The 23,149-nt window shown below is 45.5% G+C and overlaps 1 protein-coding gene across 3 annotated transcripts in view; it reads right to left on the reverse strand.

Annotated features, from left to right (window-relative positions):
• Nucleotides 1-1,182: 1,182 nt before the first annotated feature.
• LOC147460254 (elongation factor) overlaps nucleotides 1,183-23,149 on the reverse strand; it is a 32,898-nt gene continuing 10,931 nt past the window's right edge. For all 3 annotated transcript variants that reach the window (XM_086511341.1, XM_086511339.1, XM_086511340.1), the window contains 2 exons: nucleotides 1,669-1,789; nucleotides 1,183-1,561 (listed from right to left, as the gene is read on the reverse strand). In XM_086511341.1, the coding sequence (XP_086367467.1) occupies nucleotides 1,477-1,561; nucleotides 1,669-1,789 (206 nt within the window). In that variant the 3' untranslated portion in view covers nucleotides 1,183-1,476. The remainder of the gene's footprint in view (nucleotides 1,562-1,668; nucleotides 1,790-23,149) is intronic.

Genomic DNA, 23,149 nt, shown 5'->3' on the forward strand with positions numbered 1-23,149 from the left:
ATGAAGTGGCTCAAGCATTAAAGTCTTGAAGTTTGTTTTTCTCCCCTTGTTCGTCTATAAAATAGGAGGGTGTGGTGAAATAAGGGGTCATATGGGGAAATGAAATTCATTAAAAAAACAAAGTAAAGGAGGCTTTTCTCAATATAGTACATCATTTACATTTTAATTTTCATTTAGGCCTTACAAGCCATGTTCACTTAACGGGTTGTTTGGAGTTGGTTGGTCTGCACTCTGAGTTTGCATCAGATTTCAAGTTTTCTATTGCATTTCCGACATATAGCAAGGTCTTTTCCTCATGATACTTAATTTGGGTTAATATTGAAGTGGAAAAATGTCAAAGAACGATCAGAATCTGTGGGTTAATTTTGAAGTGGCAAAAGAAAAATGTCAAAAAGAACGACAAGAATCTGTCTTGCTTTTTGACAACATTTTATAAACTTCAAAGTTCATTTTGCTTCACTAAAACATTGAGAGATGTAAAGGGAGGCGGTTGCTTCGTTACATGTATGCCAATGGAGCCAGTATGTTTTCACTACAGTTCATATTTATATTTTTGTGGTCTATATTATAGTCCTAATTACAGAGAATTAATCTATCTTATGTATGTGTATATATATATCATTAAATGCATGACGAGTTGGGACTGTTAAACTTTTCACACAAGCGAAGAAAATGAACTATACAGTTTGCAAATAGATTAAATAAAGGATGGTGTCGTCGAAAGGTAAGACAGATTCTTGCCATTCTTTGTACACAAGTCGTTCCCAAGCAAGGCAAGTCAGCATTATACCAATCTATCACGAACATTCTAGGATGCCATTCTGTTGATTCAAAAATAAGCATGCATAATTGACATGGCTTAAACATATCTAGCTAATGCTAGACGTTAATTTGTCTTCCCACACGCATGTTGGCCAGACTCGTGTCGCATAATCGAACACGGTGCTCAATAGGCGTTCAATAAACGGGACTATAGCATCGAGCTAGGATAGGAAAAAATTTCCTTTCCAAAACTTTTACCATTAGGCAGGCTTGGTAAATAATTCCTTTTCCCAGCTAGCTCTCTCTCTCTCTCTCTCTCTCTCTCTCTCTCTCACACACACACACACACACACACACACACACCACTTAACAGAAATGAAAAGAGGACTCTACTTTTAATACCTCAAATTGCAGCTGAAGTCCAGTAAAATATGACTATCTTTGCTATTTACAACACATGCTAATTGGTATGTACAGAAAGTGAAACTGAAGTCAAACAGAAGATGGTAGCCTTTACTATTTACAACACATGCTGATGCATATGTACAGAAAGCACGGGAATTGTGAAGTGACCGGTTCAATCTTGAGAGTCCCAAGTACAACTCCCGCATCAATGCCTGTGGCGGCTTACGCATATCACAAATTGATAAAACTAGGAAAGAAAAGCATACATTGAATATCTCAAATTACGAGCAGGAGCCATAGTGTCCTACTTCATGCGAGAGCCTTGATCACCAACCGGCTAGACATTGTGAGTGCCTTGAACAAAGCTCTTACAATAAATGGATTCTTGTACAACCTATACACAGCACCAGTAACAAAAGAGTATCAACATCCAGATGTTTAAAGAATGGTTTCTTACAGATCACAAGCTACCCAGCATGTGACAAGAAGTCAAATACTTACCCTACAGCTGTCGTCGCTATAGTTGTCGTCCATGTAACACTAGAATAAACAAATTTTGCAGTGCTCCATAATTTTCTCAACTTTCCCTTCTGTTCCAACTTCGCAAATGCAACAGATATAACTGCAAAAGATATTTAAGAGTACCAATTTCTCAGTCTACTATGCAAAATAGGTCATGATATAAATCCAATCAAGTAATCTATTATGAGTCCAGGTCAACCAAGATGCCAGGAATTTGCATATCCGCAGATAAAAGGGGAAGGGGAAGCACAGCCCCACACGCCAACAAACACTAAACGAATATCTTTTATAACGGGAAAAATCAGGTGGGCTCAATTCCTATTGTTTCTTAAGAAATTTGGTTCTCTCCATTCTTAGGAAAGACAACTTATCAATTTGAGGCTCTTCTTATCTACAGAAAGGAAATTAATGCTTGCTGCAATTTGCATACTTAAGCCTTGATCGTCTCAATTTCACTCCGAATTTCCTCTCCAGGCTGATGTAAGTCGCTACCAGTGCACATTCCTTGTATAAGGGTACATATTGCAAATGGCTTGCCTGTTTGATGCAAGATCTAGGGAGTGACTCAACCTTATCCTAGGGTACATGCTGCTGTTGTCGAATGCCCATTGAAGTGTGATAACAATCGCAAAACGCCTTGTACAAACAACTTCAAAGTGGGGTTCCGACTGACAAAAAACAAATCTGATGGACTTGTTTGTGTCAAAGGTGGCAGCGGAAGATGCAATGAAGACAACAATTGGCTAGTGATCCGGTGGGCACCTCGACTCCGATCTAGAACATCTGCAAATCTGAACAAGATCCGGCGACGGAACTGCAAAACGCTAGGTGCTCTGCTGCTAGAGGAAATGCTGGGGAAGATCTGCTGCAGAAAACGCTAAGGGGCATCTAGTGTCCATCTCCTATTTCTCTCCCTTTTTCCAAGGTCGTGGAGGTATAGAGCTGGGTCGGGCAGGTTGAGGTTTGGTCTACATATGCAGGGGGAGGGTCACCTCTTACAGGATTGCAGTAAAGCCGAGAGGGAGGCGCCCTCCCTTGGGTGCCCCAGGGGGGCTTGTTGCAGAGGGAGGGCAGCCAGCGTTATGCTGCAGATCAGCCAGCGTTTTTGCTCAGCAGCTCAGCCCCAGCGTTTTTCATGGGCAGCAAATGCAGTGCTCGGAGATCATCTCTACGGTGCAGTACCTCCTCAGGGCAGCCTTTCATGGCCCTTGTGACCATGCAGTGGGCAGGTTTCCTCGACCAAGATGTAGATCCACATCTAGATCTAGCCAAGAGGAGATGCACCAGGGTCCAGATCTATGCTCTGAGAGCATGTTGGAGGTGATGCCCATGTGGAGACTGTGTCAGTGGTCTCGTGTGCAAGAGCAGTTGGCAGTGTCAGTAGCAGTCGCAGTTGTGTGCACCTCGGGTCTATCAAGTTGGCATGTCGGTTCTATGCTGGACTACCCTCCGTCACTTGTATGAGCAGATTGTTATCAGCATGGAGAGCCTTTCCCAGATCTCTCTCTCTCTCTCTCTCTCTCTCTCTCTCTCTCTCTCTCTCTTAGATGTCCTGTCTCTTTCTACCTCAGTGATCTCTCTTCTCCACAAGTTTGCCTTGTTCATGTGTTTGGCAAAGGTAGCGTTTTCAGTTTTCAGCCCCTACCTTTGCAGATTTAGCCCCCTAGCTTCGCAGATCTCACCTACCCGCAGCAGATCCTCACCGTACCGTCGGATTAGCCAACGTTTACAGTTTCAACCCGCTGTTTTCAGATTTCAGCAACCTAAAGAACCAAAGGCACCCAGAGCAACCACAAGCACTTAAATGAACCAAGCTGAATTTTCTCATGTCTTTGACACACACATTGATGAGTCTCTTATGAAGTGTTATGGTCATGTAAAGGGTCAGCGTTTTATCATATTGTTTGATCCAAGCAGTATGCACGATCTGATTAGTGCCTCTTGTTGAGAGAGCCCGCCTAGAGGTTAGTCAGAAATCTCCTCTCAAGGTTTTTGGCTTCGCTCCTAGTATGGACTCTCTCATCACGAAAGAGTACCTTGATGTGTTGTTTACACTTCAGCAAGCTGCTTTCCGTAGGAAATTTCTCATGTCTCCTCTTTCAGGATGTGATATGCTTTTGGGCATTAGATGGTTTCGGGAGCATAACCCTCTCATTGATTGGGAGATTAACACTCTCACATTAAATGCCAAAACTGACTCTCCCCTCATCATTCGTGCTGAGGGTTTGCATTCTTTGCCTCTCATTTCTCATGTACAGGTAAAGCGTGAATTATGACGAGGAGCACAAGCAGCATTCATCTATGCTGTTCCAATTTCCCAGAGCATTCAAGCTCTAGCTAAGTATTCAGATTTGTTTACCAAGTTTAAACATCTCTTTTTGCAGGATGATCTTCCACCCCGTCTCCCACCCGAGCGGCCGGAGGACCATCGCATCGAGCTTATGGAGGGGGCACAGCCTGTCAGTAAGGCTCCCTACCATTTGAACAAGACACGGGAAGAAAAGTTAGAGCGACAACTCACGAAGTTGGTGGCCAGATAATTCATACGTCCTAGTGTAGGTCCTTTTGCTGCTCCTATTTTGTTTGTTCGCAAGAAGGATTGTTCATCTCGTTTGTGTGTTGATTACAGGGCATTGAACAAGATGACCGTCAAGAACAAGTTTCCGATGCCTCGCATAGAGTATATCCTTGATAGGCTCAATGTCACGTGACACATCCAACCCTATGTGTCCGTGGACAAGATACAGCATGACCAGGGTTCAGTTACGTCACGTCAGTCTAGAATAGGAAGTGATCTGGCACTTTTGTGAGTCTGTTCGCAGACCGTGCATGACCAGACACTTAGATTAGATGCATATCCTCCGGTTGCACACAGCATGATCATCAATCAGATTTCCATCAGAACCCATCAGGAGCATTTTTACAGTGCATAGACCTATTTTCCCTATTTTTGACATTTTTCACTTATTATTTTTAAGTGACTTTTGTTGGGAACAAGGTAGGGCAATTTTGCTAAGATAATATATAAGCAAACCAAAGCTAGCAGTACCTGGTAGAAGAAGAAGGAGAGCATCAGGCACTCAAGTGCAGCAGGCCCTCTGGAGACCCTTCTCAGCAAGACGACCCTCACCATAGCCTGGCGTTTTCAGCCCTAACAAGCCAGCGTTTTTGGATCCTTGAACCAGCACTTCCGCCCCAGTACCGCAGTGGATTTCAGTTGCATTCAGAGTACCAACAGATAGCGTTTTTTTCAACCATAGCATTCAACCAATTCAGTGGTTACTTCATCACCATTTTCAGCCGAAGACAGAGTCAAGTCGTCGCGTCCTAGTTGCCATTGCATCTTAGTCTTCAAGTGCATCAGAGTTGTATCAGATTGTGCAATCAATAGTAGACCACTCTCGCTATCGAGTGGGGCCCTTGGAGGAGGGTTTGACAACATCTCTCTCTCTCTCTCTCTCTCTCTCTCTCTCTCTCTCTCTCTCTCTCTCTCTCTCTCTCTCTCTCTCTCTCAGTCTCATGTACCTTCACACCATAGTAACAGGGAATGGCCGTTTTAAGGTCTCCGTTCCCCGTTCCCATTCCAAGTTCCCGTTCCGTGTTTCAAACGTGAGTACTCGTAACAGGGAATGGCATTTTGTTCCGCGTTCCCGTTCCGGTTTCCCGTTCCTAGTAACTATGCTTCACGCACAGTGTCCATTCACTTTGTTTGTGTCCATTGCACTCTCTCGTTAAAGAACGGAAGGCTCTCCATCTCGAGCAAAGTTCATCATTCATTCCGCTGCACCTTACATTGGTATCAGAGCTTTGGCAGTGTGACAAGAAACCCAAGAAAGAAGGGCTTGTCCAACCTCCCCTTGTGCCTCTTTTCACTCATTGAGAGCGGACCGTGCACTCAGCGGCCAGCCAATCGACGTGAGGTGGGAAAAAGCAACCTTGGAGAGAGCACAAGGCCGCCAAGGGGTGCGCCCGCGGAAAAGAGCAGAACTCGGGTGAAGAGAAGATCCTTCTCTAACACAGATTGCAAGTGAAAGAAGAACCTCAAGACCCTCAAGAACACAAGAACCCAAGTTCCTCGTGAACTTAAGAACCCAAGACCACAAGAACCCACGACATCAGTGGATGATCATCACTCGAAGCGGAATGGATACTTCGCTTGGAAATGATGAGCATGAGAGACCCACCAAAAGGTTTTTCCGACCCTCTCCCTTTCCCATCTACGCAAAGGATTGCACTAACTCCCTATGGAGGCTTTCAACATGATGACGATGGACAGGAAGTTAGAACACGAAGCGAGAAGAGCAGAAAGAATGGCAACATTTTATCGTGAATGCACAGAAAGAAAAGCAGAAATGGATCGCGAGAACAAAGCAAGAAAAGCCATGAACGAGCGACACCTGAAAGAGATGTTGCGACTCTTTTCTCAAGTGCAAGCACAGATGCAAGAGATTCGGGAAAAGGAGTCTCTCTGAGTCTCTTCGTCTCCAAAGCATGGCACACAGGATTTGCATGATGATAAGCATGATGATTTGAATGACAATGACAAGCATGATGATTTGCATGCTGATCAAGATGTGTTTTCTCACAAGCATGATGATTTGTATGATCAAGGCGTGATTGTTCACAAGGATGATGGTTTAGTTGATGCTTTTTCTAGCGAAGCTAACCTCGTTGCAGGTTCGATCAATGACGAAGAATCGATCTTGGCTTTCGAGTCGAGGTCCACAAATCGATCTTGGCTCTCGAGTCGAGGTCCAAAGAACCCTCACAGGAAGTACTATGTGTTCGCATGATTAGTCAGCAGCATTGTTCGAGTGTTTCATTCGTGATCGTTTCCTATATTTTAGTCAGTGTCTTTATGTGATCCCTTTTCCTAGGCATGACATATTGTACGTTGAGCACGTTTCACTCATAAATGAGCACGGATGTATGCGGATTGTTCATGAAAAGTTGAAAAGTATGCATTCAAGGAAGTCACATTCCATGTCTCTTCCTTGGCATGACACAGTATCAGAAAGAGCACAAGAAAGTATGAGCACCAAGCATGGATATTTCCGTTGTGAATTGCCACAATTGATTGATTTAGATCAGCATGACAAGATTCGATCTCATTGTTTGCGCGTGTGTGGTGAACAGTTTGTCACTCCGTCTATTTGTTCATCTACATTGCATGCATAGTCTTTGAGGAAGACGAGATGTTTTCCATTCACTTTACATGGAATAGGCATGTTCATGTTTTTGTGTTGTAAGTGGTTTCAGGAATTTTCAGCCTTGAGATTCTTGAAGAAGGTGGACCTACGTCCATAGACAAAGTTGAAGCATTGAAGGAGCCACAGAAGACTTTGTGTCGCTTTCGGCGCAGCCCAAAGAAGCAAGCATTGCAGACCTTTATGAAGTTCCAAGTATCGCATGACCCACACATCAGAGTGGGCCAACGAAGAGCCCTTTCGAGCATTCCGGATGTTGTTGGCGATCTCCCTCGACGCCATACAATTCGGTACCACTACCTCACTTTGAAAAGGAGGGGATGTCACGTGACACATCCAACCCTATGTCCGTGGACAAGATACAGCATGACCAAGGTTCAGTTCAGTCAAGTCAGTCTAGAATAGGAAGTGATCTGGCACTTTTATGAGTCTGTTCGCAGACCGTGCATGATCAGACACTTAGATTAGATGCATATCCTCTGGTTGCACACAGCATGATCATCAGATTTCCATCGGCACCCATCAGGAGCATTTTTACAGTGTACAGACATATTTTCCCTATTTTTGACATTTTTCACTTATTATTTTTAAGTGACTTTTGTTGGGAACTAGGTATGGCAATTTTGCTAAGATAATATATAAGCAAACCAAAGCTAGCACTATTTGGCAAAAAAGGAAGGAGAGCATCAGGCACCCAAGTGCAGCAGACCCTCTGGAGACCCTTCTCAGCAAGACGACCCTCACCATAGGCTGGCGTTTTCAGCCCTAACAAGCCAACGTTTTTGGATCCTTGCACCAGCACTTCCGTCCCAGTACTGCAGTGGATTTCAGTTGCATTCACAGTACCAGCAGATAGTGTTTTTTTCAGCCACAACATTCAGCCAATTCAGCGGTTACTTCGTCACCATTTTCAGCCGAAAACAGAGTCAAGTCGTCGCCATCGACATCGACCTAGTTGCCATGGTACCTTCTTAGCAGGACCCCCCAAGACCAACCTAGCGTTTTTGCCCAACAGCAAAGCCTAGCGTTTTCATTCCCAGATCAGCCTTGGCGTTTTTGCATTGCAAAGCAGCCTCGGTGACCACAAGACACAACAGATCAGCCCTAGCGATAGCAGATTCCCCAATGTCAGCAAATCAGCCCTAGCGTTAGCAATTTCCTCAACAAAGACAGATTTCAGTCCCTTGCGTTTTTGGTTTGCAGATCAACCTCAACGTTTTTGCAGATCTTCGCGACGGAATCAGCCCTACACTCAGCGTTTTCAGTTTTCAGCAGTTAGAGCCCGCAGAGGAACCCCCGAACATCGCAGATCTCACCTTTCCGCAGCAGATCCTCGCCACACGGTCAGATCCCGCGAAGTTTGCAGTTTCAGCACAAAAAAAGCAGATTTCAGCATCTGTGTTTTCAGCGCATCGTCCTCGCATCGTCGTCATCGACATCGTCATCGACATAGAGTCAGAATTCAGCAGATAAAGATTTGCAGATTTCAGCCCTTAGCATTTTCAGATTTCAACCCGTCTCGTCGTCGTCGACATTGTCGGTGTTAGGTGCAGCGGAATGAATGTTGTATTTTCTCAAGATTAGTGATCTTTATTGCTCAAGGTTCCTTTTAGTTCTTAGGGAAAGAGAGAGCTTTCCGTCTTGTAGAGTGTTGTGGTCACGAACAAAGTGAGTGGATATTGTGCGTGCAAGTGAATGAGACTGAGAGAAGGAGAGAGAAGAGATACGACACCCGAGAGGTTGTAAAACCCTCCTCCCGAAGGCCCCACTCTCGTCGGCGAGAGTGGTCTAACTTGATTGCACGAAGGTGTACAATGCAAATGCAATGGACTGATGCAATGGGACTATGCCGATGACGACGACGGTGGTGACGACGACGACTTGATGGCTGAAATCTGAGATCTTCTAATCGCTGAATTCTGGGACTGTTTCGGTGGCTGAAAATGACTGTTTTGGATGCGTTTACTTGGCTGAAAAATGAGGTTTCTTAGGGCTGAAAACTGATGGTCTTTACGGGCTGAATCTGCTACACTTAGGTGAATAATGCCGGTCTTAATTTGCTGCTGAAATCCAAAAACGCCAGGGGCTGAAATTGGTCCTTCTGTCGTCGGGGTTCTGCAAATGCAAAAACGCTAGGCTGATCTGTTGTGTCGTGATGACACCGGGGCTGATCTGCTGTGCACAAATCGCCAAGGCTGATCTGATGCAAAAACGCTAGGTCTTCTGTGGAGAAAACGCCAGAGTAGTCACGGGGGTTGGTCTTGCTGAGAAGTTGCCTGTTGAGCAAGGTGCTCCTGTTGCCTCTTCTGCCAGAAAGTGCTAACTTGGGTTTGCTTATACATTAACTTAGCAAAATTGCCCTACCTACTTTTGTTGGAAAGTCACTTAAAAATAATAAGTGAAAATACCAATAAATAGGAAAATAGGCTAAATGCACTGGAAAATTCCCCTAACTGATGCTAATGGATTCTGATGGGATCATGCTGTGTGCAATCGGAGGATATGCATCTATGCTAAGTGACTCGGCATGCACGGTCTACGAATAGACTCACAAAAGTGCCAGATCACTGCTAATCTAGACTTGACTAAACTGACTGAACCCTGCTATGGTGTAGCTTGTCAACGGACACATAGGGTTGGGATGTGTCACGTGACATCCCCTCCTTTTCAAAGTGAGGTACTGGTACCGAACTGTATGGAGTCGAGGGAGATCGGCAACAGCATCCGGAATCCTGGAAGGGACTCTTCGCCAGCCCACTCTAATGTGTGGGTCGTGCGGTACTTGAACTTCATAAAGGTCTGCAACGTTTGCTTCTTTGGGCCGCGCCGATAGCGACAGAAAGTCGTCTGAATCTCCTTTCTTGCTTCAAGTTCGTCTAGAGTCCTGCTTCTTTCGTCTTCTAGAATCTCCATGGCTGAAAATTCCTGAAACAATCTCCAACACAAAACCATGAACATACCCATTCCATGAATAGTGAAGGAAATAAATCTTGTCTTCTCTAAAGACTGTGTATGCAATGTAGATAAACATAGAAACGGAGTTACAACCCGTTCATCAAACACATGCAAACAATGCGGTCGAATCTTTTCTGTTTGATCGAAATCAATGAACTGTGGCAAATCACAATGGAAATGCCCGTGCTTGGTGCTCATACTATCATGTGCTCGTTCGGAAACTGTGTCATGCCAAGGAAGAGACATGGAATGCGACTTCCTTACATACAAACTTTTCAGCTTTTCATGAACAATCCGTATACATTCATGCTCATCCATGAGAGAAACGTGCTCAACATACAATATGTCATGCCTAGGAAAAGGAATCACATACCGATGCTGACTAAAATACAAGAAACCTTCACGAATGAAACACTCGAACAATGCGTGCGTACCAATCATGCGAACACATAATACTTCCTGTGATGGTTCTTTGGACCAAGGCTCGAGAGTCAAGATCGGTTCGTCCTGAATGATCTAATCGTCCTGTGGGGGTTCTTTGGACCTCGACTCGAAAGCCAAGATCGCTTTTTCGTGATTGATCGAATCTACAACGAGGTTAGCTTCGCTAGAAAAAGCATTAACTAACACATCATCCTTGTGAACAATCACATCATCTTCATGCAACTCATCATGCTTGTGAGAAATCACATCTCGATCATGCAAATCATCATGCTCATCATTCGCATCCAAATCATCATGCTTAGCAATATCATTCAAATCATCATGCTTATCTTTGTCATCCAAATCATCATGCTTGTCATTCAAATCATCATCATGCTTCACACAATCATGCAAATCCTGTGTGTCATGCTTTGGAGAAGAAGAGACTGAGAGAGTCTCCTTTTTCCGATTCTGTTGCATCTGTGCCTGAGCTTGACAAAAGAGTCGCAATAACTCTTGCATTTGTGCTTTGTTCTAGAGATAAAATTCTGCTTCTATGGCTGCCCTTCTTTCTTGGTACTTTCGCTCGATGGCTGCCATATCTTCTTCGTAGGCTTTTCTTTCTGCTTCTCTTTCTTGGTCCAACTCCTCCATAGGAGTTAGTGCAATCTTTGTCGTAGATGGAAAAGGCGGAGGGTCGGAAAAACCTCCTGGTGGGGAAAATTCTTCTTCGCCTCTCTCATGCTCATCACCTCCAAGCGAAGTATCCATTCCGCTTCGAGTGATGATCATTCTGCAATCGTGGTTCTTGTGGGTTCTTGGGGGTCTTGGGTTCTTAAGTCCACGAGGAACTTGGGTTCTTGCAGGTCTTGGGTTCTTAAGTTCACGAGGAACTTGGGTTCTTGGGGGTCTTGGGTTCTTAAGTTCCTTGATTCGTGAAAATCTTGGGTTCTTGAGGTTCTTGAGTCTTGAGGGTCTTGGGTTCTTGGGGTTCTTGAGGTTTTCTTTCGCTTGCAAATCGCGTTGAAGAAGGATCTTCTCTTCACCTGAGTTTGTCACGTGACACATCCCAACCCTATGTGTCCGCGGACAAGCTACACCACAGCAGGGTTCAGTCAGTTCAGTCAAGTCTAGATTAGCAGTGATTTGGCACTTTTGTGAGTCTATTCGTAGACCGTGCATGCCCAGTCACTTAGCGTAGATGCATATCCTCCGGTTGCACACAGCATGATCATCGGAATTCCCATCAGAATCCATTAGCATCAATTAGGAGAATTTTCTAGTGCATTTAGCCTATTTTCCTATTTATTGAGATTTTCACTTATTATTTTTAAGTGACTTTCCTACAAAAGTAGGTAGGGCAATTTTGCTAAGTTAATATATAAGCAAACCAAAGTTCACACTTTCTGGCAGAAGAGGCAGCAGGAGCACCTTGCTCAACAGGCAACTTCTTAGCAAGACCAACCCCCGCGACTACTCTGGCGTTTGCTCCACAGAAGACCTAGCGTTTTTGCATCAGATCAACCTTGGCGATTTGTGCACAGCAGATCTGCCCCGGCGTCATCACGACACATCAGATCAGCCTAGCGTTTTTGCATTTGCAGAACCCTAGCGACAGAAGGACCAATTTCAGCCCTTGGCGTTTTTGGATTTCAACAGCAAATTAAGACCGGCATCATTCACCTAAAGTGTAGCAGATTCAGCCCGTAAAGACCATCAGTTTTCAGCCCTAAGAAACCTCATTTTTCAGCCAAGAAAACGCAGCCAAAACAGTCATTTTCAGCCAACGAAACAGTCCCGAAATTCAGCGATTAGAAGATCTCAGATTTCAGCCATCAAGTTGCCGTCGTCATCACCGTCGTCGTCATCGGCATAGACCAAGTTGCATAGTCCATTGCATACGCATTGTACACCTTTGTGCAATCAAAGAATAGACCACTCTCACCGACGAGAGTGGGGCCTTCGGAGGAGGGTTTTACAAACCTCTCGGTGTCGTATCTCTTCTCTCTCCTTCTCTCAGTCTCATTCACTTGCACGCACAATATCCACTCACTTTGTTCGTGATCATAGCACTCTCCACAAGACGGAAAGCTCTCTCTTTGCCTAAGAAGTAAAAGGAACCTTCAGCAAATAAAGATCACTAATCTTGAGAAAAAACAACATTCATTCCGCTGCACCTAACATTGGTATCAGAGCTTTGGAAGTGTTCTGCATTACTCAAGGGAAGAACCACATGAATTTTTTTTGCTTGTTGCAATCGCACGAACCCAAGTTTACTTGGGTGTGGCGATTCCTAATCGTGTTTTGTTGAAGAGTGACAGGAATCCCAAGAAAGAAGGGCTTGTCCAGCCTCCCCTTGTGTCTCTTTTCACTCATTGAGAGCGCACCGTGCACTTAGCGGCCGGCCCATCGACGTGAGGTGGAAAAAAGCAACCTTGGTGTGAGCGCAAGGCCGCCAAGGGGTGCGCCTGCAGAAAAGGGTAGAACTCGGGTGAAGAGAAGATCCTTCTCCAACGCGATTTGCAAGCAAAAGAAACCCTCAAGAACCTCACGAACCCAAGATTCTCACGAATCAAGGACCTCAAGAACCTCAAGACCCGCAAGAACCCAAGTTCCTCGTGGACTTAAGAACCCAAGACCCCAAGAACCCACAAGAACCCACGATTGCAGAATGGTCATCACTCGAAGCGGAATGGATACTTCGCTTGGCGGTGATGAGCATGAGAGAGGCGAAGAAGAATTTTCCCCACCAGGAGGTTTTTTTGACCCTTCCCCATCTACGACAAAGATTGCACGAACTCCTATGGAGGAGTTCGACCAAGAAAGAGAAGCAGAAAGAAAAGCCTACGAAGAAGACATGGCAGCCATAGAGCGCCAATACTAAGAAAGAATGGCATGGCAGCCATAGCGCGTGAGAACGAGCAAGCACGTTTGGAAGCCAAAGCAAGAGAAGCAGAATTTGATCGAGAGAACAAAGGAATGCAAGCCAAGTTTGATTGCGAGAACAAAGCAATAAGGCAAGAGATGTTGCGACTCTTTTCTCAAATACAGGCACAGATTCAACAGGACAGGGAAAAGGAGACTCTCTCAGTCTCTTCTTCTCCAAAGCATGACACACAAGATTTGCATGATTGTGTGAAGCATGATGATGATTTGATTGACCATGAGAAGCATGATGAATTGAATGATATTGCTAAGCATGATGATTTGGATGACAAAGATAAGCATGATGATTTGAATGATATTGCTAAGCATGATGATTTGGATGCCAATGACAAGCATGATGATTTGCATAATCAAGATGTGATTTCTCACGAGCATGATGATTTGCATGATCAAGATGTGATTTCTCACAAGCATGATGAGTTGCATGAAGATGATGTGATTGTTCACAAGGATGATGTGTTAGTTGATGCTTTTTCTAGCAAAGCTAACCTCATTGTAGATTCGATCAATCACCAAGAATTGATCTTGGCTTTCGAGTCAAGGTTCATAGATCCTCCACAAGAAGATTCGATAGACCCGGAAGAAGCGATCTTGGCTCTCGAGCCTTGGTACCATCACAGGAAGTATTGTGTGTTCGCACGATTGATACGCACGTATTGTTCGAGTGTTTCATTCGTGAAGGTTTCCTGTATTTTAGTCAGCATCGTTATGTGATCCCTTTTACTAGGCATGACATATTGTATGTTGAGCACGTTTCTCTCGTGGATGAGCACGAATGTATGCGGATTGTTCATAAAAAGTTGAAAAGTTTATATGTCAGGAAGTCACATTGCATGTCTCTTCCTTGGCATGACACAGTTTCCGAAAGATCACATGATAGTATGAGCACCAAGCATGGGCATTTCCATTGTGATTTGCCACAGTTGATTGATTTCGATCAAACAGAAAAGATTCGATCGCATTGTTTGTATGTGTTTGATGAACGGGTTGTCACTCCGTCTCTATGTTCATCGACATTGCATACACAGTCTTTAGAGAAGACAAGATTTTTTTCCTTCACTTTACATGGAATGGGTATGTTCATGGTTTTGTGTTAGAGATGGTTTCAGGAATTTTCAACCATGGAGATTCTTGAAGATGAAGGAAGCAGGACTCTCAACGAAGTTGAAGCATCGAAGGAGCCACAGAACACTTTGAGTCACTTACGGCGCGGCCCAAAGAAGCAAGCGTTGTCGACCTTTATGAAGTTCAAGTACCGCACGACCCACACATAAGAGTAGGCCGACGAAGAGTCCCTTCCAAGATTCCGGATGCTGTTGGCGATCTCCCTCGACGCCATACAGTTCGGCACCAGTACCTCACTTTGAAAAGGAGGGGATGTCACGTGACACATCCCAACCCTATGTGTCCGTGGACAAGCTACACCACAGCAGGGTTCAGTCAGTTCAGTCAAGTCTAGATTAGCAGTGATTTGGCACTTTTGTGAGTCTATTCGTAGACCGTGCATGCCCAATCACTTAGCGTAGATGCATATCCTCCGGTTGCACACAGCATGATCATCGGAATTCCCATCAGAATCCATTAGCATCAATTAGGGGAATTTTCTAGTGCATTTAGCCTATTTTCCTATTTATTGAGATTTTCACTTATTATTTTTAAGTGACTTTCCTACAAAAGTAGGTAGGGCAATTTTGCTAAGTTAATATATAAGCAAACCAAAGTTCACACTTTCTGGCAGAAGAGGCAGCAGGAGCACCTTGCTCAACAGGCAACTTCTCAGCAAGACCAACCCCCACGACTACTCTGGCATTTGCTCCACAGAAGACCTAGCGTTTTTGCATCAGATCAGACTTGGCGATTTGTGCACAGCAGATCTGCCCCGGCGTCATCACGACACAGCAGATCAGCCTAGCGTTTGTGCATTTGCAGAACCCCGACGACAGAAGGACCAATTTCAGCCCCTGGCGTTTTTGGATTTCAGCAGCAAATTAAGACCGGCATAATTCACCTAAAGTGTAGCAGATTCAGCCCGTAAAGACCATCAATTTTCAGCCCTAAGAAACCTCATTTTTCAGCCAAGAAAACACAGCCAAAACAGTCATTTTCAGCCAACGAAACAGTCCCGAAATTCAGCGATTAGAAGATCTCAGATTTCAGCCATCAAGTTGCCGTCGTCATCACCGTCGTCGTCATCTGCATAGACCAAGTTGCATAGTCCATTGCATACGCATTGTACACCTTTGTGCAATCAAAGAATAGACCACTCTCGCCGACGAGAGTGGGGCCTTCGGAGGAGGGTTTTACAACCTCTCGGTGTCGTATCTCTTCTCTCTCCTTCTCTCAGTCTAATTCACTTGCACGCACAATATCCACTCACTTTGTTCGTGATCATAGCACTCTCCACAAGACGGAAAGCTCTCTCTTTCCCTAAGAAGTAAAAGGAACCTTCAGCAAATAAAGATCACTAATCTTGAGGAAAAACAACATTCATTCCGCTGCACCTAACAGAGTTCTACTCCTTTCTGCGGGCACACCCCTTGGCGGCCTTGAGCTCACACCAAGGTTGCTTTTTCCCACCTCACGTCGATTGGCCGGCCGCTAAGTGCACGGTCCGCTCTCAATGAGTGAAAAGAGACACAAGGGGAGGCTGGACAAGCCCTTCTTTCTTGGGATTCCTGTCACTCTTCAACTAAACACGATTAGGAATCGCCACGCCCAAGTAAACTTGGGTTCGTGCGATCGCAACAAGCAAAAAAAATTTCTTGTGGTTCTTGTGGTTCTTTCCTTGAGTAATGCAGAACACTTCCAAAGCTCTGATACCAATGTTAGGTGCAGCGGAATGAATGTTGTATTTTCTCAAGATTAGTGATCTTTATTGCTCAAGGTTCCTTTTAGTTCTTAGGGAAAGAGAGAGCTTTCCGTCTTGTAGAGTGTTGTGGTCACGAACAAAGTGAGTGGATATTGTGCGTGCAAGTGAATGAGACTGAGAGAAGGAGAGAGAAGAGATACGACACCCGAGAGGTTGTAAAACCCTCCTCCGAAGGCCCCACTCTCGTCGGTGAGAGTGGTCTAACTTGATTGCACGAAGGTGTACAATGCGAATGCAATGGACTGATGCAATGGGACTATGCCGATGACGACGACGGTGGTGACGACGACGACTTGATGGCTGAAATCTGAGATCTTCTAATCGCTGAATTCTGGGACTTTCGGTGGCTGAAAATGACTGTTTTGGCTGCGTTTTCTTGGCTGAAAAATGAGGTTTCTTAGGGCTGAAAACTGATGGTCTTTACGGGCTGAATCTGCTACACTTTAGGTGAATAATGCCGGTCTTAATTTGCTGCTGAAATCCAAAAACGCCAGGGGCTGAAATTGGTCCTTCTCTCGCCGGGGTTCTGCAAATGCAAAAACGCTAGGCTGATCTGTTGTGTCGTGATGACACCGGGGCTGATCTGCTGTGCACATATCGCCAAGGCTGATCTGATGCAAAAACGCTAGGTCTTTTGTGGAGAAAACGCTAGAGTAGTCGCGGGGGTTGGTCTTGCTGAGAAGTTGCCTGTTGAGCAAGGTGCTCCTGCTGCCTCTTCTTCCAGAAAGTGCTAACTTGGGTTTGCTTATATATTAACTTAGCAAAATTGCCCTACCTACTTTTGTTGGAAAGTCACTTAAAAATAATAAGTGAAAATACCAATAAATAGGAAAATAGGCTAAATGCACTGGAAAATTCCCCTAACCGATACTAATGGATTCTGATGGGATCATGTTGTGTGCAACCGGAGGATATGCATCTATGCTAAGTGACTGGGCATGCACGGTCCAAGAATAGACTCACAAAAGTGCCAGATCACTGCTAATCTAGACTTGACTGAACTGATTGAACCCTGCTATGGTGTAGCTTGTCAACGGACACATAGGGTTGGGATGTGTCACGTGACATTCGGCAAGTCCAAGCATTGTAGAGATTTGTGCCATAGAGAGTGGGGCCGGTTTGACAACTTTCCGGTGTCGTATTCTCTTCTCTCTCAATCTCATGCACCTTCATTCACACTGTCCATTCACTTTGTTTGTGATCACTTGCACTCTCATTAAAGCACGGAAGGCTCTCCCTTCCCTAAGTAAAAGGAACCTTGAGCACAGTTTGGAGCACTCATCTTGAGCAAAGTTCAACATTCATTCCGCTACACCTTACATATGAAGTTATCTCCTGCCAGAACACCATCTGGTGGTGGTCCGTGCAGTCTCTCAGTGACTGCTGCAGTACACGGTAGTTTCGACATCGGCTTGATCATCTACGGGCATAGGAGATCCATTCATTCCAGCCATCATTCAACGATTGCGCACTCCAGAGGGGGTGGTGACTTGTGGTTTGCTATGGACACACCTATGCACTCATCAGAGGAGTTCACATGAGATATAGCCATGCTCATGGTGTCACGTGACACATCCAACCCTATGTGTCCGTGGACAAGTTACAGCACGACAAGGGTTCAGTCAGTCCACTCAGTCTAGATTTAGAAGCGATCTGGCACTTTTGTGAGTCTCTTTGCAAACCGTGCATGCCCAGTCACTTAGTGTAGATGCATATCCTCTGGTTGCACACAGCATGATCATAAGCATTCCCATCAGAATCCATCGGAATCCTTCAGGGAAACTTTCCAGTGCGTTCAGCCTATTTTCCCTATTTTTGACATTTTTCACTTATTATTTTTAAGTGACTTTTGTTGGAAAGTAGGTAGGGCAAATTGAGTAAGTTTGTATATAAGCAAACCTAGACTGGCACTAATTGGCAGAAGAGGCAGCAGGAGCTTCACCGCTCAACAGGCAACTTCTCAAGCAAGAACCCCTTGGTGGCGATTTTCCCTCCAAGTAAAGATCCCCCATGCCCTCCACATTAGCCCTAGCGTTTTCTCATCCTAGCCTCATCGCCATGCACTCCTAGCTCTGGCATTTTTCCTCCAAGAATACTCTGAAGCCCTGGCGTTTTTCACAGACCTAGCGTTTCGAGATTTGCAGCATTTTGCCATGGCGATTTTCAACAGATGAAGACCTGCAGTTTTCAGCCCTAAGCCATCAGTTTTCAGCCCTAAAGACCTGCTGTTTTCAGCCCTCATAGCAGCAGATTTTCAGCGACAAAGATCAGCAGATACCAACGTTTTCCCTAGCGTTTTCAGCAGTAGCAGATTTCAGCCAGCAGCGTTTTTGGAACAGCAGTTCATAAGCGTCAGATTTCAGCCCTTAGGTCGGTCTCGCTGTCACCAACGTGTGACTACTATCTATCCTTTTTGTTGATTTCTTTCTTATTATCTATTTACTTTCACTTTTTGGAAACACCCCTCGGGAAATCTAATTGCCCTGCATTGCATAGCTAGTGTGGAACTGTCCAGAGGGAGTCCAGGCCTGAGGGCAAAAGAGCACTAAGGTTGGACAAGGACTATGGTTAGCCAAGTGGGGTCATTGACTAGCCAAAGTGGAATCCTTTGCTACAGAGGCTACATTTCAGTTCTGGATGTGGCCGCAGTGTACAAAAAGGGTCGGATGACCTAGAAAGATACAATGGCAGTATCTCCTAAAATTTAGGGAACTGCTATTTTGGGACCTGAAAATGTGTTGGCGTCATTACCTCCGGAATGACAAAGGGAACATTTTCTTACTCTGCCGTGAAGTCAACTGGGCAACCGGTTGGGATATTTTTAGGCGGCAACCCCGAAACGGGAAAATGCTTGTAAATGTGCCAAGTGGCACATTCTGGTGCACTTGCCTCATGCAACAAGAAGTGGCGCTGAATTTGAAGAGGGGAGAGCCTCATTTTCAGATTTGTCACAGGTTAAGAGCTATGGAGTGCTTGCTTTCCCTCTTATGCACATTGCGGTGCCAGGAGTGATGCCCTGCACGCTACGCACTGCCCTCTCTCTCCCCTTTGGCAGTATGTTATGCCCCTCTAGTGGGCTCTTCATTTGACCAATGTACAGTTGTGTGGGTTCATGCGCGATTGTCGAGGCAAGAGCCTCTTGCACAGGTACTGGATTAGCTAGCGGCTAATCCCCCCGCAAGTACAGGTGAATTCGGAGAGGTTTCACGCCAGAAATCTTGTCCGATTCAAAGGGCAAGTAGCCCTACAGGTGCGGGAGCTCGAGGACTTGCTAAGGATGCGACCGGCACACGAAACGGAGCCCGAAACAGTAAATTACAGCCTGCTGTGTATTTTTGCAGGTTTAGGGTTTTGGCCCTAAACGGACCCTAATACCCCCAGGAGGTTCGGGGACGCAAGGGGACCGCTGTACAGGTGATCTGGCGCATTTTCAGGGCTGAAAACAGAGAATTCAGCGTGCTGCAGATTCTCACCAGGTTTTGTAAAGTGCCCGTATGCGTCGGGAAAGTCGGCCAATGCGTGGGAATACTGACTGTGAAGGGTTCTAGTACAGTTATGCTGCCGAAATCAAGCCCGAACAGTCAAAATTCAGCCAAGGTTGTGCGGGGCAGCTTGTAAAGAACCACAGCGTATATTCCCTCTTTTGAACAATAAAGAAATACCGAAAGGGGCGCCTAAGTTAGGGGCCAATCTGGTGTCCGTCTACTCATACAGGTGCAATCTAGCAGCCTGTATCCCTCTCCCCTTTGTTGTGTCTTGAAAGTACAGGTAAAATAGACGACTAATAATGGGTGAAAGCTAAATCAAGGTTTGAAGTAAAGTCTACCGCCCTTTTTGGATTGAACAGGCCGGTTTCACTCGCCATCTCTGTCGTCGTCATCGATCTAGCCTAGACTTGCATCAGTCACATGCATTCAGTTTGTACAGCAGATTTCAGCCAGCAACGTTTTTGGAACAGCAGTTCATAAGCGTCGGATTTCAGCCCTTAGGTCGGTCTCGCCATCTCCGTCGTCGTCATCGATCTAGCCTAGACTTGCATCAGGCACATGCATTCAGTTTGTACCAGTTTGTGCAATCAATAGTAGACCACTCTCGCCGAAGAGAGTGGGGCCTTCGGAGGAGGGTTTTACAACGTCTCTGGTGTCGTATTCTCTTCTCTCTCTATCTCTCAGTCTCATACACTTTCACGCACAATGTCCATTCACTTTGTTTGTGATCATTGCACTCACTCATTAAGAACAGAAGGCTCTCCCTTCCATAGGAATAAAAGGAACCCTTGAGCACACTTCGGAGCACTCATCTTGAGCAAAGTTCAAACATTCATTCCACTGCACCTTACACATGACATATGGGATTCCGACATTTCCAGAGAAGACACCACGATCTTGGGTGGACAGACACTTACCACTTGACCTCGACACGTCAAGTCACTTGCTTACACAAGATCATCTACATGGACTTAGGGAGAGGATCTTGGATCTCTTCTTGGACACGTTCATTGCTTGGATCTACAGATTGGAGTGGGACTCCAGTGCTTTTGACTCTCTTGGAGAGTTTACCCGCGAGATGCGGGAGATCAGGCATCCCGCGACTACATCCAGATTCACCCAGAGCTTGGCTTGGATGGTAGTGCAGTTGCTCTTCTACACTCCTAATCATTTGGATTGCTACCTTTAGAGTTTCTTACACTCACCCTCGGTAGCCTTACAGCAGACTTATCCCTCGACCTGAGTAGTAGGCCACTCCCAGCTCATTCACATGAGAGCCACAACAAGATGCGGTTTGGTGGCGTTGGTGCGGATTTTGTTTTTGGTTGACGCCGAAGGATAGGAGGCAGGAGATACACGCAAGACGACGCAGACAGAAAGAGGTCTGGCCTTTCCTCTTCTTAGAAGATCTTCATAGCGCAGACTTCTCAGTCCGGCTTCCCTTCTTCATACAAGATAATTACGATGCAGACAGCTTGGTCTAACCACACCTCTTCTCAGAGGCCCTTCACAGCATAGACTCTTGAGCTTCGCTTTCTGTTGCTAAATTGGCTTTATCTGACATAAAAATAATTCTAAATGAATTATTGGATTTATAAGTGAGAGGGTTTTCTTACTGGAGACATCCGAGTACAGAGAATTCCTAGTGCGTCATTCAAAGTAATGACGGGAGCACTGTGAAAGGGAATATCTGTAAGGCCACCAGGAACGGATACTTCTAATGCGTCACATCGGATGGGTGACAGGGAGCATCGGGAAGAAGTATCCAACCATCCGGGAGCGGTATTCCTGATGCGTCACAAGGTGGGTGACGGGTGCATCAGAAAGGGAATATACATTGTCAGGAGGAAATTCCGAACTGTGTTAGAATAGTGCACAAGGAAAAGCAAGCACTTGAATGAAGATGGGTTCAAAGGAAACTTTGAGGAAAAAACAGATGCTTTCTAAGGAAGCGGAATTGCTTTTCGGGAAAGCAAATGCTTTCCCGCGAGGAAGTCTGTGTCTGCATTGCAACTGTGCATGTGATTGCATCCAGGGACGCCTGGAAGTGTTGTGAAAGCATTGTTTTTAACTTATAAGGTTTTATTGAGTTTTTGGGCAGATTCAGACTCTTTTAAAATACGCCGGCCGCCCACTTAATAAGTGGGCAGCCATATGATAAATAAGGCAACAGATCAGCCAACGTTTCCTCTTTCTCTTTTTCTGGCAGAACAACGGAAAAAAAAAAATTTGACCCAAAAAAAAAAAACGGCCGCGATCTCTACGCGAGCAGCTATCTTTGCCATGGCCAAGGAGCTATAAAAGCATCACACGCCCTCTCCTAGAGGGAAGACCAATCTTTGCAAGGAGGAGATGCTGCTGCAGATTCCAGCCGTAAAGAAGACGTTGCCGGTGATGCCCATGGCTGCCCCAAGTGTACCAGATGTCACCAAGACCTAGTGCGCGAGTTCCCTCGCGAAGAAGTGCCTACGGAGCGTGTTTCCATCGCGACAAGCTGCTGTTTTTCTCTGTTTTCAGCCCATAAAATCGTAGACGGGGCTGATTTACGAGAAGGAACCCGAGAACACACCTCTTTTGTGTGTAGGATTGGAAGAGAGGATTTTCTATGCAGAGATCTCTTCCGGGGAATTGCTTTTTCGAGAACCGAGTTGCGTTACGAGCGTCGCGACTTTGAAGGTACGATTTTTATGTTATGATCTCTTAAGTATTTGATTGCAGGTGTACTTCCTCTTCGTGAGGGAGTAGGAGCAGAGGAAGGCATGAGCCTCTGCAGGATAAAAGCGCTCTGAGGAACTAGAGCCAGATCAGCCCAAGGGTTTCGTACCCAAGTTTGGGAAGCAGATCCACGAATCGAAGAGAGGTAGACTCTCGAGATGTGATCCGGAAGTTGAAATTCCCAAGGGAAGGACTTCGTGTCCAAGAAAGCGGAGTTATTCTACAGGAACAGGACTCTGGAAACAGAGTCGGAAAAGAGTTGCAGGGATACCATGCCCTGAGCCTGGAAGGTGTGATCCAGAGGCGAGAACCTTGGTTCTCAAGGATTTGGAATAAGGAACGGTATAACCGGCCCGTACAACGTAGAGGGCGGTACTATTTCAATTACCTGTTAACTTTACACAGAGCACTGGGAGGGAAGAGAACACAGTTGCGTCCAGCGACTAGAATGTCACTGCGCACACGAGACCGACACCCTATAGGCCCCAAAGACTGGCGCCCCTTTCGGTATTTCTTTATTCAAATTAAGGTAGACGATCCGACCACTTAGCACAAGCTTTCACAAAGCTGTCCAAACCTGGCGAGGGCTGAAAACGCAGGTTTTCGACCGGATTTCGACAACATAACGACGCAAAAACCCTTGTAGGTCAAAAACACCTGTCTAGGACGGATTCCCTCGATATCTGGAAGCTTTTTGGTGAGCTGTCACAAAAATTCAGCGGGCTGTAATTCTCTGTTTTTCACTGCCGGGAGCCCAAAAGCATGTACACGCATCCCAAGGCTCTCACGAGGCTCCCCCGATGTTCCCTTGCAGTTTAGGTGCGAAACCCTAAACCTGCAAAAAAACACAACAGGCT

This window comes from Adiantum capillus-veneris, chromosome 4 (genome assembly GCF_014529385.1).
Source record: "Adiantum capillus-veneris isolate H3 chromosome 4, ASM1452938v2, whole genome shotgun sequence".
Lineage (NCBI taxonomy): Eukaryota > Viridiplantae > Streptophyta > Polypodiopsida > Polypodiales > Pteridaceae > Adiantum > Adiantum capillus-veneris.